Below are 16,470 nucleotides of genomic sequence, written 5' to 3' on the forward strand. Positions count from 1 at the left end.
TTTTTATTCAACATGGCGATTGAACCACTAGCAGAAGCCGTACGGGCCAGTGAAAAGATTATCGGGATTGATATTGGGAAAACAAATAATATAATTTCACTGTATGCTGATGATATAATCTTATACCTGACCAAGCCGGAGAGATCGATCCCAGCCGTGTTAGACCTCATCACCAAATTTGGAATGATATCAGGCTATAAAATAAATCTGACAAAATCCAACGCTTTACTATTGAACTCCCCAGTCTCTCACAAACTCAAGACCGTTTCACCTTTCACCTGGGCTCAGAATGGCTTTAAATATCTCGGTATAAATGTGCCTCCCAAACTCAAAGATCTTTATCAGGTAAATTTTGTCCCATTACTTAAAAAGATTAAGGACGAGTTAGAACATTGGAATATGCTCCCCATTTCATTTCTCGGGCGAATTAATGTAATTAAAATGAACATATTACCACGTTTCAGCTATTTATTTCAGTCACTGCCCTGCTATTTAAATAAATCGTTCTTTAAGTCCATAAATAAAATGCTGACCTCCTTTATCTGGAAAAACTCTTCTCCTAGGATAGCTTTTAAAACTCTAACAAAGTCCAGAGAAAAGGGTGGGCTGGGACTGCCAGATTTTCAGATGTACTACTGGGCTGCCCAGACGAAGGGCCTGATTGGTTGGGTACAAAAACGTGATAATGCTCACTGGATTGATATAGAAGAAGAACTCTGTCTCCCTACACCCATAACCTCGCTACCATTTATCAACGATATAAACACGCTAAACCTGGTAACAAGAACCTATGTAGTTTGTAACACTCTTAGGGCGTGGCAAGATGTGAAAAAGTTCTGTGGAGTCTCAGACAGAATCTCTGGGCTTGCCCCTTTATCGTTAAACCCAGATCTGCCACCATTGATTGGAAAATCCCTGTTTGCAAAGTGGAAGGAGAATGGTATATATCAGTTCCGACACCTGTTCACCAAAAGCACACTCAAATCCTTTCCAGATTTAAGATCAGAATTTGAAATCCCGAAACAAGATTTTTATAAATATTTGCAATTACGCCACTTAATTACCACTCTGAAAGGGGAGGGTCGACTATCTTTGGGGTTAACAGACCTTGAGGAGATCTTGGTGAACTCCAAATCATTAAAGGGTAAAATTTCTGTGATTTACAGTGTTCTGTTAGACCATCATAGCTCTTCTCTGACCTCACTCAAAAATATCTGGCAAAAGGACTTGGGATGTGACCTCAGTGAGGATCAGTGGGATAGTATGTGTCGGAATGTCTTTATTTCACTGTCTTGTAACAAGATAATTGAACAGAATTATAAATTTATGCACAGGATGTACTTTACGCCACTCCGTCTAAGTAAGATGTTTCCTAAATCATCCCCTAGATGTCATCGCTGCAAAACATGTATAGGGTCAACTATGCACATCTTTTGGGAATGCAGAAAATTACAGCACTTTTGGGAAGCTGTGCATGACTTAACTGTCAAGGTTGTACAGACCCCTCTAGACTGTACACCAATACGTTACCTTTTTGGTACAGAACTGGACAAGACACTGGACCCCACACACACGAAGAGGATTGCTATGATATCCTACATAGCAAAGAAATGCATCCTACTCAACTGGAACCAGCACAAACCCCCTACATTTAACCTGTTTAAACAAACCTTGAATGACACTTTGCGTTTGGAACAACGCACGTACACTCTAAAAAATAAGGGAGATGTTTTTCTCAGAATATGGCAACCGCTCATGGACCTCTGACATTCATCCGGCATGGCTGGCCATGCCAGGATTCTGTGTACATAAAGAGACACATATGCACTATGACCATGGTTTATTTTATTTGATTATTTATGTATTTGATTTAGAAGTTGTCCTTTTACTTTGGGTAACCTTTTCTTTTTTTTTTTTTTTTAAATTCTTATTGTCTTGATTTTGCTTTGTTGTTTTTGTCCTGTATGTCTTTAAAATGCTAAAAACAAATAAAAATATAATTGAAAAAAAAAAAAAAAAAAAAAAAAAAAAAAACTATTTAAAATGTAATAAAAACTTTAATGAGGACCGGATAAATTCCCTCTAAAATTAAGATAAAAAAAATGAAGACCCTTGGATGGAGATTTAAGAGAAATTAAGACATTTAAATGCCTTATTTCAGCAAAAATGGAATTGAAGACTTTTAAAGATTTTTTTTTAATGTTAATAATTTCGCCTAAATATTTATTAAAAACCAGCCCAAATTTTATCAACCCGTCCGGTCCTATATTTTTCAGCCTAATTAGGCTGAAACCTGCCCAACCTGGCAACACTGACTGAGTTTAACAACTGATAAACAAATGTATTTCTCCTCAAAACTATTTAATAAACTTTTCAATGTGTAAGAAAACTTTTTAATGATGACTGGATATATTCCCTCTAATATTAAGATTTGAAAATTAAGACCCTTGGATTGAGATTTAAGACAAATTAAGACATTTAAAGGTCTTATTTTAGCAAAAATTGAATTTAAGACATGAAATTTTGAACAAGAGAGGAAGCATATGTATCTATATTATGTATGTATATTAAACCGAGCCTCACCTGAATGAGCTGAGAGTCCATTAACTGTGAAGATCCCATACCGGGCCCCTGGTTCATCTGGTTGTCGTAGACCAGCGGTTGGCTGCCGTTCATCGGCTGGTAGTGTGAAGCCGACTGTGGTTTCACCATGTCCGAGGGCTGCATGGTTGGGAAGGCCGAGAAAGGGCCCTTGAGGGGGTTCCCTCCAGCCATCACCATGGGGTTGGGCTGCGACAGGTTGGGGTGCATGTAAACCTGGGACCTGAAAAAAGGCAAGCAAGACAGAACATTAGACTGGGTGAAGAAATACATTCACGTGCCTTCAGGGACTAAGTAAGGGATAATGCTCTTGGAGGTGAACATTAACAAATATATGGACGGCGCGGGGCGTGAACTGTCCGATGCCAAGCGGAGGATGGTTTGCCTTAGTGCCCATAAGTTATGTTTTATATTAACATTCATTTATGCCAGAGGTTTTCCACCATTTTTGTCCCAAGGATCACCATTAGTGATGCACCGATTGTTCGGTAACCGAAATTGTTCGGCCGAAAATGGCAAAAAAAACACTTTCGGTGTTCGGTGGAATAAGTGGGGAAAAAAAACGAACAATTAATAACGGCGTTGTAAAATAAGGAAACAGACTGGCCGCTCCGTCCCATAACGTTGCGCACCACAAACATAAATCGTTGGCCAACCAAAAACTAACCCCATAAGAATTTTACCTAACATTCACCAGGAGGTGGAACCAAAACAACATAATGCTGGGAAATTAAAAAATTTTCATTTTTTTTATGTTCAATAAATATTTTCTACCTTGTAATTTTGTAAAAGATTTTTTTCTTTGAAAAGCATGCCTAAATCAAATGTATTTAATTTATGCAATGGTGAAAAAATTGGCAAAATAAATGAAAAACTGCTGAAAAACCATGTTCGGTATTCGGCCAAGTGTTTATTATTATTTTCGGTTTCGGCCACAAATTTTCATTTCGGTATATCACTAGTTACAACGTTTTTTAACAAGCCATAACTCAGTTTCCTTGGTAACGGTAGATATTCTAGTCCACTCAGCTCCGCTATTTTCTTTTTTTCTCCTCTTCTGCATCCCAGTCATCAAAATGGTTAAATTCACCAAATAAATTAAAAGAAGTTACAAAATCACTCATGTCGCCGTCCTGCGGTAGCCGGCTCTTCTTCTCTGAACCTCCGTTGCCGTGGTTACCACCTGGCAGTTGATTCAGCGCAATGATATTAAAGTCATCAGGCAATTTGACCGAACTTGTTTTTTCTAGGTGTAGATTATCACGTTTAATGTACACCTGCCAGCCAATCAGAATGGAGTATTCACACAGGCCGTGGTCTAATAAGGAATAACTGAACCTGTACCTGAAGGGCGGCATGGAGCTGAACATCTCCTGGGACTGGGACACGGGTAGAGCCCCCCGAAGCCCCAGCTGAGCCTGAGCCTGAAGAGACGTGTGTAAAGAGATGGGGATCTGCTGCGCCGCCTGGACAGACCAGAACAGGTAACGTCACCATGCTGCCGATGCACCAACAACTCTGAGGTGGGCGGGTCATTGTCCTACCTGTTGGTAGGTCTGCTGCTGGGTCAGGGTGGGCGGCACCAGCCGCGGCTGGCTTTGAAAAACGTGGCCATCCAGGTACAACGGGGGGATGGGATTACCTGCACAAGGAAGAAACCGCATTTAATTTTGCTCTCAAAGATCGATCTTTCATCAAAAAAAGACAAGTACAGGGTAGGGCTGGGCGATATATCGAGATTTTACTATATATCGATATATTTTCAAACACGATATGGTACGAGACAATATCGTTTATATCGATTTAAAAAAAAAAAAAAAAAAATTTTTTTTTACATTTTTTTTTTTAAATGATTTTGATATAGCTTATTTTGTGACAAATTGACTTGAATGTTTTATTTGAGATTTGAACAAATGTTTTGTTATTTGCACAACAGTCAACCTCAGTGGAAAAGTCTGCCTGTTACTGTCTACATTGTATTAATTGCACAGTGTATTTTAATTTAATTGTTATGCAGGAAAGGGATATTTGTTTTATTCAAGAAGCATTTTTATTCTATATTTGCAGGCAGTTTATTTTTATTTCATTTGTTTTATACATTTTGATATTGTGCAGACCTCTTTTAATAAAGGAACCTGTGTGACATTTGGCACGAGGCTTTGTATTAAAACTGACTGTTTTTTTAAGGGTTTGCCTCAGAAAAAAATGAAGCTAACAGAGATGCTATGCTATAATGCTTTGGGGGAAACCCCAATTAAGGCACAGAAAAAATATCGAGATATATATCGAGTATCAACATTCAGCTAGAAAATATCGAGATATGACTTTTGGTCCATATCGCCCAGCCCTAGTGTCATACAACAATTTCAACCTAAAGGATATTGAAAACTAGGCAAGGCAAGTTTATTTGTAGCACAATTCAACACAAGGTAATTCAAAGTGCTTTACATCAACATTAAAAGCAGCAAGACACAATTTAACAGTAAATAACAAATAAAATGAAATAAATGATCAGAAAAGAGGTAAAATAATAAAAAGCAGTAGTTGTTAAAAACTAAGGGTAGTAGAGTACAGCAGGTAAATCTCATTCTTACAATGGCAAGATTTACGTTTCTATACGGTCAAAATGTACAAAGACCGGGTCAAATACAGTATTACAAAAGTAATCTGTAACAATTCGTACGGTGAATTAAAGCAGCACAACGTAACTTTCAGCTTTTCTGAGTTTGGCGGCATCTTTTGGACAAAAGCGGTAGTGCTTTACCAGAAAGAACACTACGTTTCCCATGAGCACCAGCGCGTACTGCCGGAAAACTCCTGTGCCCGTCGCTGCATTTGTTTTGATGAGAGAAGACGGGACGGACTTTCAAAACTACTTTTCTGTTTCACCAACAGAACAGACGGAACGCAAAAAAAAAAGATGTTAAACTGCTGGAAAGTAACTGGAATTTACCGGGATACCTTAAACAAGGAAGCCAGGGAGCGGTATATGGAGAAAATAATGATTATTAACGGTCTGGATCCATATGAAATCCCTACTAAAGAATGGAGCTCCTCGTCGGAGCGCCACTCTTTAGAAAGGATTTACTGCCGCAGTTCTGCATAACCCACGTCTTACTACCTTGTTTAGGAGTGTTTGGCAGCTGCTTTGGTAAATGTTTGACTCGCCATGTGTTTCAATAAATTTGTATAATAGTACAACATACAGTACATGTTTTGTATCCCTCTTACTTCTCTTTTCTTTCTTTTTTTGACTGCTATATTATGCTGAAGAGGCTCCGAGGCGTGAGCAATATTTGTGTTTTCCTCGTGATATTATTTTTTTCCTCTGCAGCTACAAATAAGAGTTAATATTTTTTCCTCAACAAACTAGTTGTATCTGCAGATTGGGGTTAATTGCACCGCAGAGAGCTGGTCAGCAACTGCGTTTAGCTGGAGAAGTGGGGAATAAAACCCGATCCGACCTCGGTCTGTGTGTTTGTTTGTTTGTGATCACGTGTGGAAGGTTATGTTTGGTCGTTACAGCCGCGATCCAACCGAGCCGACGACTCTCACTCTTTTACTCTGTTATCTCAGGTACTTGGCCTCCGTGGTTCTGCCTCCAAGCAGGAAAGCGGTGAAAAGTTAAACCATTAGCGATCTTTTCCCCACGTCTGTTGTGTGGAGCTGCTGCAGCCGCAACGCAGCAACGGGTTACCAGCTTCTGCGGAGCTCTGCGCTCCACGCCCCGCCCATTTTCGTCGACTACGAATCGGGAAGGAGGGGGAAGTGACGTATGCCGTAAAGCAGTCAAAGCCGTAAAGATTTGTAGTTTTTTAGTGTGGCAGGGTTCCTACCATGCTCCTCAAAGTTACATAGTGCCAGTGAAGGTGATACAGACCCCTCAGACCATGACAGAGGTTCATTAAACCTTTTGGAAGTTGATGTACCATCACAATGACTCTGGAAATATGATATTAAGGTGGAAAAGTTACATAGTGCTGCTTTAAACCGTTCGTACGGTGAATTAGACCAATTTGACAATTCTATTTTGCTAAGATTTAAAGACTCATTACTGACCCATACAAAGCTGCCAGATCTTCAATATCCATCTACAACTAAGCTGATCAAATTTCTTTTGTTCTAGTCCAGGGGGCAGCAACCCACGGCTCTAGAGCCGCATGCAGCTCTTTAGCGTCGCCCTAGTGCAGGGGTCGGCAAGTAAGTTTGGCCTCGGGCCAAATTTTTTCGGAGCAACTGAATGGCGGGCCAGAACATCACATCAATCAGGCGAAACATGTTTTTTTTTCTACTAAACAAAACTTTTTTCCCCTTATCTATAGGCTACTAGTATTATTATACTATTATATCTTGTACAAAAAAGTAATTTAAGAAAGTCATTAGTTTGAATAAAGTAACTTGAATTTGCTACTGACTGTTATTAGTGTGTTATTACTGCTTTACTCTGTGGCTGCGTTATGAAACCGCTTATAAGTAACTTGGTGATAATAATATTATTTTCTGCCAAGCTACTAACAAATGCAGTCCTTCTTTAAAATACACAGAACGACATTAAACACATGAAAAACCCATGATATGAACAGTAGCACAGGGGACAGTAAGTGCATACGGAGCAGCAGGTCTCTGTGTCTCCTGAAGCGAGTGAGAGGATATGCAAATGAGGCGGATTTTCCGACGTATAACATATAATGGACGTTTAACCATTTAAAAGACCAACAGCAAAACTCAAGGTAAGTTATCAGTTGTATTTTTCACAGTTTAAACCACAACAAATCACTTGACACATACGTCTTACCATTTCAACAGCTTCAGCTTTTGCCGGGAGTCTGTGCCTACGTTACTCCCATAGACATATATAAAGGCTAGATGACTCGTCCGCGCTGCTGCGACGTCGTCACACGGCGGCCATCTTGCCACAGGAGACTCGCTCACTCATAACATTGTGTTTAATGGTGCCTGTACTGCAAAACAACCTTAACTTGCTCAATTCTCAACAGATTTTCAAACAGTTTGGTTTGTTATGAACGTCAGAGATGTAGTTATGACACTGCATACTTGTGAATAATTATGAACATTGAAAAACGTACTTTTATATGAAAATAACCAGAAACAGATAGCCATGACATGGTATTTATATTAAATCAATATTTCTATAGTATTCTTAGTAATATTTATATTTACATTATAACATATATACATATATTATTACATTATAACATGTTTATATATTATTACATTATGATGTATTTATATCATGAGATAAATACATCATAATGTAATAATTTATAAACATGTTATAATGTCATATACATACATGTTATAATGTAATATATATATATATATATATATATATATATATATATATATATATATATATATATATATATATATATATATATATACACACACACACACACACACACACACATGTTATATGGTAAGAATCGAGCAAGTTAAGGTTGTTTAAGCAGTACATGCACCATTAAACACAATGTTATGAGTGAGCGAGTCTCCTGTGGCAAGATGGCCGCCGTGTGACGACGTCGCTCTGAATTGGCAGCAGCGCGGACGAGTCATCTAGCCTTTATATATGTCTATGGTTACTCCTGAATATTTCTGTGCACCTCTAATTAAGGCCCCCCTATGCTACATGTGACAGGGAAATATACAGAATTGTGTGCGCCCGGAATCATTCTCTATGAAATTGACGTTTTTGTGATAGTAAATAATAAAAAAAAAAAAAAAAAAAAAATTTTTTTTTTTTTTTTTTTTTTTTTTTTTTTAAATCAGATTTTCAATGTCATCTGGCGGGCCAGATATTATTGGAGACGGGCCAATTTTGGCCCGCGGGCCGCCAGTTGCCGACCACTGCCCTAGTGGCTCCTGGAGCTTTTTCAAAAATGTTTTACCTTTTTTTCCATTCTTTTTTTCTCTTTTTTTCTCTTCTTTTATTCTTTTTTTCATTTTTTTCTCTTTTTTCTTCCTTTTTCTTTTCCTTTTTAATCTCGACATTTCGACTTTTATCTCGATATTTCGACTTTTTTCTCGTCATTTCGACTTTTTTCTCGTCATTTCGACTTTTTTCTCGTCATTTCGACTTTTTCCTCGACATTTCAACTTTTTTCTCCACATTTCGACTTTTTTCTCGAGATTGTACTTCAACATTAATCTCGATATTTCGACTTTTTTCTGGACATTTTGACTTTTTTCTCAAGATTTCGACTTTTTTCTCGAAATTTTGACTATTTCCGCGACATTTCGACTTTTTTCTTGAAATTTTGACTTTTTTCTTGAAATTTTGACTTTTTTCTCGACATTTCGCCTTTCGCCATTTGCCTTCATTCTAATTCTGATACAAGACTTTTCATTTTTTGCTGCTCCAGACATATTTGTTTTTTGTGTTTTTGGTCCAATATGGCTCTTTCAACATTTTGGGTTGCAGACACCTGTTCTAGTCTGTGGATTTATTTTAAAAGAATTACAAAAGCTCGGAGGGGTTACAGCCTGGATTTGTTTTATCATTACTGGTAAGTGGCTGTCCAGATGTTTTGAACTTGTACCTTGCATGGACATGGAAGGCGTGACGGACGTCACAGGCATCGGCGGCATGGAAACTCCCCCAAAAGAGCTGTAGTTGACGCTGGAAGAGCCGCCGCTGCACGGAGGCTGCACACCTGACGCCCCGCCACCAGGGGAGCCCTGCTCTGGGAGGGACTGAGAGTTCTCCCACGCCTTGCGTGCAGACTCCATCTGGAGGAACATTAAACATTCAACACGGAAAGGTTAGTTTCTTTAAAAAAATAAATAAATAAAAAATGTAAAAAATAAATAAATAAATAAAAAATAAATAAAAAAAATTAATAAAACAAAAAATAAATAAATAAAAAAAAATAAAAAAATGAAAGGTTAGTTTCAATAACACTGGCGTTGATGCAAAGGCCTCGACTACAGGGCGTCTGCAGGTTTGACCAAGTTAAATGGAAGACTTTTTAATACCATTTTCAAACTAAATTTAAGAACAAAAAGACTCCAGGTTGCCAGATCTGACAGGTTCCAGCCCAAACACGATGTAAAACCCACTGATATAATGAAAAACCAGCCCAAATCATACATTTTCTGTTAAAACCGTCAATTATTAAATGCAGAATAAATTTCAAGTCATAAGCAAATGAAGCCAAAAAAAAGTTCAGCCTCTAAACAAAGACTACAATTAAACTGAGCAGATTAAAGCAATCATGATATCAGTGAGTTTATTGTGTACGTTTCTACTTTTTTCTGCCATAATTGAAACTTTTTTGTTAATAATTTATCCTAAATAATTAGTAAAAACCAGGAAAAGCAGCCCAGTCATATATTTTTCAGCCCAATTGGGCTGAAACCCACTCAATCTGGCAACCCTGACTGAGTCGTCTAAAAACTGGTAAACAGATTTATTTCTCCTCAAAACTATTTAATAAACTTCTCCTTTTTTAAACTTTTTAATGACTGGATATATCCCTCTATTATTAAGATTCAAAAATTAAGACCCTTGGATTGAGATTTAAGACAAATTAAGACATTTAAAGGCCTTATTTTAGCAAAAATAGAATTGAAGACTTTAAGGACCCGCGGCCACCCTTTACTACTAATACTGGCAAAGTAAGCTCGGATCTAGTCAGGTCTAAGATTTGTTGATTACAAGAGGGTGTTTGGGGAGCTACTTGTCCTCAGAGCCGTGGATGCCATAAATATGGCATATTATGGAACCGTAAACCTGCAACCGACGGCTAAAATGACTTTGCAGGAACCTTGGGTCGTTAAGAAACTGAAGTTATTTGAGGTGAACGACTAAAAAAGCTAAAAACATGCTTCCTGGAAATATCCAAAAATTGTTTTTTAACAGAGATGGGGATTATAATTTGAGGGGGGGAAACAATTTAAAACATCTTTGTGTCCGCACAACACTCAAAAAATGTACCATTTCCATATGTGGAGTGAAGTTGTGGAACAGTTTGGGTGCAGAGCTCAAGCAATGTCCAAGCATGAGCCAGTTTAAACAGCGGTACAAAAATATGGTTTTCACAGGGTACAGGGAGGATGAAGATTGACAATCACCAGGTGTTGCACAGATCATTTAGTCACTTGTTTACTCACATTATTTATTTTTTGGTTGTAAATGTGTACATATGTAATGTAAATATGTAATATGATACTGAAATCAACTGAGGATAGTAATTTCTGAGAAGGGAGAAGGGGTAGGATTAAATAAGCATACCGTAGATGACCATTTAGTAGCCCGGGCGTTTAATATGCTATATCCACTTGGACCCCAAGGCGTTTATAAGAACCAGGCGGGTATTTGCACCAGGCTACAATTTATTTTTGCAATGAGCAGCACCAGACCATTACTTACAAAGAACATATGAGATCACCATAGTACCACTGGAACTAAAATTGTACACACTGTACACAACACAACACCTCACGACGAGCTCCCGATCACAAATCGTGAGCTTGCAATAAAATCAAGCGTGTTTGAAATCCTGGTCGCTCCTCGTGAAGGAATCACAGCTGAAGCAGCTGCGACCCGATTTGACTCATCCTTTCACAGAGAGCATGCACAATCTCTGATGTTACGTCAAAAACTATTATTTGTAGTTTAAGTTTTGCAAATTCACATTACAAATCATGTTTTAATAGCAAAAAAAAAAGAGCGCATTTCCACATGGTGCGGGTCGCCGCGTACCCTGCACCGTAGGCTCTGCGTTGGTGTAATGCAGAACCATAAATCAGCCTTCAGTGTGTGCGCTGTCTGCTGAACTCTTTTTTCTCTTCTCATTTTGCTGGGACGCCGGGTTCCTCCACCGAGACACAACTTTTGCGGTACGCGTTCTTTGTTGTGTCTAAAAATGATTCGCAGTGCACACACCCAATCAGAAACGGTACAGATATTTTGGGATTTTAATATAAAATTAAAAATAATAAAGAATCCCCTCGCCGCTTCACTCCGCTCACATGCTCTGATATACAAAGACAGTTTGTCTGTGTAACGGCGACACACGGAGCTGATCAGAGCAGTATGAACGATACTGTACACAATACAATGCAAATACAGTGTTATTACCAGGTTATTACCGGTAGTCGCCCGGGCGTTTAATTGAACCGGCGTTTATTATGCCAAATGGGCTCGGACCCCCGGCGGCTATTAAGAGCACAGGCGCGTATTTGCGCGCGGGCGACTATTTGGTCATCTACGGTATGCTTCTTTCTACTCCTTTTCGGACATGGCAACATTGTTTTGTTTATTTATCTATATTTTTTTGTTGTTTTGACTATTTTGACTTATGTGTTATTTTATGTTTTCCCATGTTCGGAATAAAGCTTTCATTCATTCATTCATTCATTCATTCAACGACCACAACGGCAGGAGTGGCGGAGAAAGACTGCTGCTCATATATTCAGAATTCATACAACAAAAAAGTATAATTTTCATTTGAACAAAACTTCAGTAAACATTTTATAGGCTGCAACTGAATAACCAACAACTAATTTCTAAATTATGCATAAATAGAGTCCTGATTCCTCATTTGTTCTGTGTAAACACACACATACAGGTCTCTCAAAAATAATAAAATTCAAATACCTTAAGACTGAGCTCAGCGCTGGGGAAGGTGAGCGTGTTGAGGGTGATGCCGGGCTGCAGGGGCGAACGCAAAATCGGGATGCTCTGATTTAGCGACGTCTGTGGGGGGGAAAGAAATTAAAACCCACATTATCATCAAAATAAACAAAATAATGCTGTTAGATCAGTGGTTTTCAAACTTTTTCAGTCAGGCCCCCCTTGGGGAATTGGAAATATTTTCGAGCCCCCACCTAGATTGGTAGGATTAATTGTATATAATTGTACAAACATTACTCTACTAATAAGACACAAAACCCAACTATAATTTTATATTGTATTATTAATTGAACATGGACACAAGTGCTTGTATTGGCAAATGATTCAGTGACACTGTGAAATAATTAGAATAATAAAATAAAAATTTTACTTTATTTGTATAGCACTTTTCAATACAAATACCAACCAACAATTAGGATACTAACAATAATAACTAGTAGTTGAAACTAGGCCTTCTTCCCTGAGTATTAATTTTTTTTTTAGAACTTATTTTATGAACATATAATAATATACATGAACTACTATTTGTACTGCAGGTTGCAAATAATCACATCACTATTCCACTTGTGTGTGCTTGCTTTCCCTTGCAGATCTTCTCAAACCGGGGCTGTTGTTTAGAAACTGCCACTCGCACGCAGTTTCTCCAAATATCTGACTTTCCTTGCTTTGTATTTGTTTTGTAAAGACCTTCTTTGAGGTTTATTTTCCACCTTGTCGCTAGACTACATCGCATTGGTTTTTTTTTTGGCCGTGCGCTCCCGCCTGCAGGAGAGTTCAAACCGCCCGCTCCTGCGAGATTTGCGTTGGGTCCCACCAATCCCAATGCAGCCCTTTAGTTTACAGCTCCGCTCTGTCTTCCAACGCCCCCCCTGCAGTACCTCTGCGCCCCACTAGGGGGGGCGCCCCCACAGTTTGAAAACCGCTGTGTTAGATGCAACTAGGGGTGTAACGATACACTAATCTCACGATACGGTACACGATATTGAGGTCACGATAACGATACGATATTATAGCAGTATTTTTTTAACAACCTTGAATGAGGAACATATGACTGGAAAAAAAAGTATTTTATTTGAAAGACACAAAATACAAAACAATGCTGTGCATTTGCCCTATTGTTACAGTTTGTAATGCTTTATAACTGTTTAAGTTTTAAAGAGAAAGCCAGGCCAACCATTTTCCACAAACTGAACTAAAAGTAAATGTCAGGTTTGCATTATGCATCTTCAGTTTCATACAATAAAAATATTTTGCCACAAACTGAATAGTTTCTCTCATGTATGATTTGACTTTTTTCTTTTCCAGAAATGTAACAACTAAAATTAAATAAATAACTAAAAGTAAATAAATACATACAATTTTACATCATAAAAAAGATTGATTCATGCTCACCTTATAAGTGTAAGAGGAGATTTATTTTTGTTAAGAAGGTTATTTTGGTAATTCAGGGTTCATTATTTTATAAATATATTCTTTATATTCTGAAGTAAATCAGGGACTATAATGACACTAGTCAGTTTATCTGTAGTGATTAGTCTGTTTTAGATTGGGCGGAGTGATACGCCACAGTACGGCACTAGGTGCTGTGTTGATGTTCTAAAATCCTACACTGTTGAGGGACATTAAAGTACACTGGAACTCAGCAGAAGTTTCCCCGTGTTTATCCTACTAAAAAGGTTTAATTTAATAAGGTAAGGCTTAACTCTACACCAGACTTAAAAGTTCAGAGCTCAAAACCCCCCAAGAGTCCCGTGATCGGGACCGCAAAACGGTACTACTTTCTTCTGAGCGTAGTAGGATTTTGGTCCGCGGTCGGATGCGCGTTACTAGTAAACACAATAGATTAATATTAATAACCCAATATCGCGATACACCTTGTCACCTCCACGACACATTTCGTGGCGTTTTTGTATCGCAAAATTTCGTGGCACGATATATTGTTACCAATACTCGAGTTGAAGGGGAATGAGGGGGGATGGCATCCCCCCTGAAATAAAAACGGTCAAAATCATCCCCCCTTTCCATCCCTTATGTCATTTCATCAATGAATGTGTTTCAAGTAAATTTTCACTTGAAATAAGTAGAAAATCTGCCAGTGGGACAAGATTTATCCTCTCATTACAAACAATAAAATCTTGTTCCACTGGCAGATTTTTCTACTTATTTTAAGTGAAAATCTACTTGAAACAGATGAAAATTGCTGTTTTTTCCAGTGATGAGTCTTGTTTTAAGTGTAATGATATTTTTTTACTAAAATGAGACATTTTAACTAGAAATGAGACAAATATTCTTGTTAAGATTTTGAGTTTTTGCAGTGATCCATTTTACTTATCCTGTAAAGGACAGAGTCATATTGATAAGTTCAGAAAACTGTTTTTTATTGTTGTGTTTTGATGTATTTGATGTAAGCCCAGTGGATATTTAAAGCTTACAGAAGGCTGCATTTAACTGCTGCTATGTCATTCCTGCAGTATTTCTGCAGGTGTTTTGGTCAGTGCTATTATTTGTAATATATTATAATATTTGTAATCAGCACAAATTATCTGTCCCCATATGATAAAATCCACCATCCCCCCTGATCTTTTTTTACAACTCGAGTACTGATTGTTCCACCCCTAGATGCAACAGAAGAAGTGACTCACATTGGTGGTAAGTGCATCTTGGAGTTTGCCGACGGTGTTGGATACGGGGACCGGGGCAGGGCCCGACGGCAGGTTGAAATCAGAGTCTTTGGCACTGACGCCGAACTCGATGGGAGGCACGGGCAGGACGGCGTCCACGTGGAGGTCCACGCCGTTGTTGGGCGTGATGGGTCGCCCCTCCAGCCGGTCCACGCCTTCCGAGCCCTTGCGGTGCTTCAGGGAGCGTTCGTTGCCTATGGGCCCCGGTTTGTGCTGTTCTTTATTCTGTTCTGGACCGGCGTCAGAATCCTGGGCAACAAGTAGCGTTTCACAAAAGTTATCCAACAACTGTCCAAAGTTTCTTAATGAAATCGAGCACAAAATGACAGCACTGAACTTGTTCACACTACCTCGGAGTTGGCTTCACTCGCCGTGTAAGACACCTGCTTGGTCCAGGAGTCGCCCCCCGAGGACTGAACTGAAAGAGCTGCGGAAGAAATTAACTTGACATGTCAGCATTTATTAAGTGTATCAGGGTTAGGAATGGGCGATATTTTACCGTTCACGATAAACAGTCAAAAAAATTCCCCACGGTAAGAATTTGTATCTCACGGTAAAAACGATACATTCCCGTTGATGATGTTTTTGTGTAAAACTGATTTAAGGAAGGAAGGAAGGAAGGAAGAAAGAGTGAAAGAAAGAGTGAAAGAAAGAAAGAACGAAAGAGTGAAAGAGTGGAAAGAAAGAGTGAAAGAAAGAAAGAAAGAAACAAAGAGTGAAAAGAAAGAAAGAGTGAAAGAAGAGTGAAAGAGTGAAAGAAAGAAAGAGTGAAAGAAAGAAAGAGTGAAAGAGTGAAAGAAAGAAAGAGTGAAAGAAACAAAGAGTGAAAGAAAGAAAGAGTGAAAGAGTGAAAGAAAAAGAGTAAAAAAGTGAAAGAGTGAAAGAAAGAAAGAGTGAAAGAAAGAAAGAAAGAAAGAAAGAAAGAGTGAAAAAGTGAAAGAAAGAAAGAAAGAAAGAAAGAGTGAAAGAAAGAAAGAAAGAAAGAAAGAGTGAAAAGAAAGAAAGAAAGTGAAAGAGTGAAAGAAAGAAAGAAAGAAAGAGTGAAAGAAAGAAAGAGTGAAAGAAAGAAAGAGTGAAAGAAAGAAAGAGTGAAAGAGTGAAAGAAAGAAAGAGTGAAAGAGTGAAAGAAAGAGTGAGTGAAAGAAACAAAGAGTGAAAGAAACAAAGAGTGAAAGAGTGAAAGAAAGAAAGAGTGAAAAAGTGAAAGAAAGAAAGAGTGAAAAAGTGAAAGAAAGAAAGAAAGAAAGAAAGAAAGAAAGAAAGAAAGAAAGAAAGAAAGAAAGAAAGAAAGAGTTAAAAAGGTGGAGTTGAATTAGTATTTTTTTTATCGTCATTTTTATCGTTATCGGGATAAATGCCAGAAATTATTGTGATACATTTTTTAGTCCATACCGCCCATCCCTAATCAGGGTTGTTACAACCAAAAACGTAATAATGGCCAATAACGTAATAACTGCCAATAACGTAATAATTTTGGCCATTTCAAATGTAATAAGGCCAATAGTGTAATAATGTGCCAATAATGTAATA

At 38.2% G+C, this 16,470-nt stretch overlaps 1 protein-coding gene across 1 annotated transcript in view; it reads right to left on the minus strand.

The window, feature by feature from the left end:
* prrc2b (proline-rich coiled-coil 2B) overlaps positions 1-16,470 on the minus strand; it is a 77,896-nt gene that overhangs the window by 14,518 nt on the left and 46,908 nt on the right. Inside the window, exons 20-26 of the mRNA XM_061733655.1 lie at positions 15,291-15,367; positions 14,902-15,189; positions 12,224-12,322; positions 9,162-9,351; positions 4,146-4,243; positions 3,946-4,067; positions 2,584-2,824 (exon numbers count right to left, since the gene is read on the minus strand). Coding sequence (XP_061589639.1) covers positions 2,584-2,824; positions 3,946-4,067; positions 4,146-4,243; positions 9,162-9,351; positions 12,224-12,322; positions 14,902-15,189; positions 15,291-15,367 — 1,115 coding nt within the window. The remainder of the gene's footprint in view (positions 1-2,583; positions 2,825-3,945; positions 4,068-4,145; positions 4,244-9,161; positions 9,352-12,223; positions 12,323-14,901; positions 15,190-15,290; positions 15,368-16,470) is intronic.

This window comes from Cololabis saira, chromosome 11 (assembly GCF_033807715.1).
Source record: "Cololabis saira isolate AMF1-May2022 chromosome 11, fColSai1.1, whole genome shotgun sequence".
Lineage (NCBI taxonomy): Eukaryota > Metazoa > Chordata > Actinopteri > Beloniformes > Belonidae > Cololabis > Cololabis saira.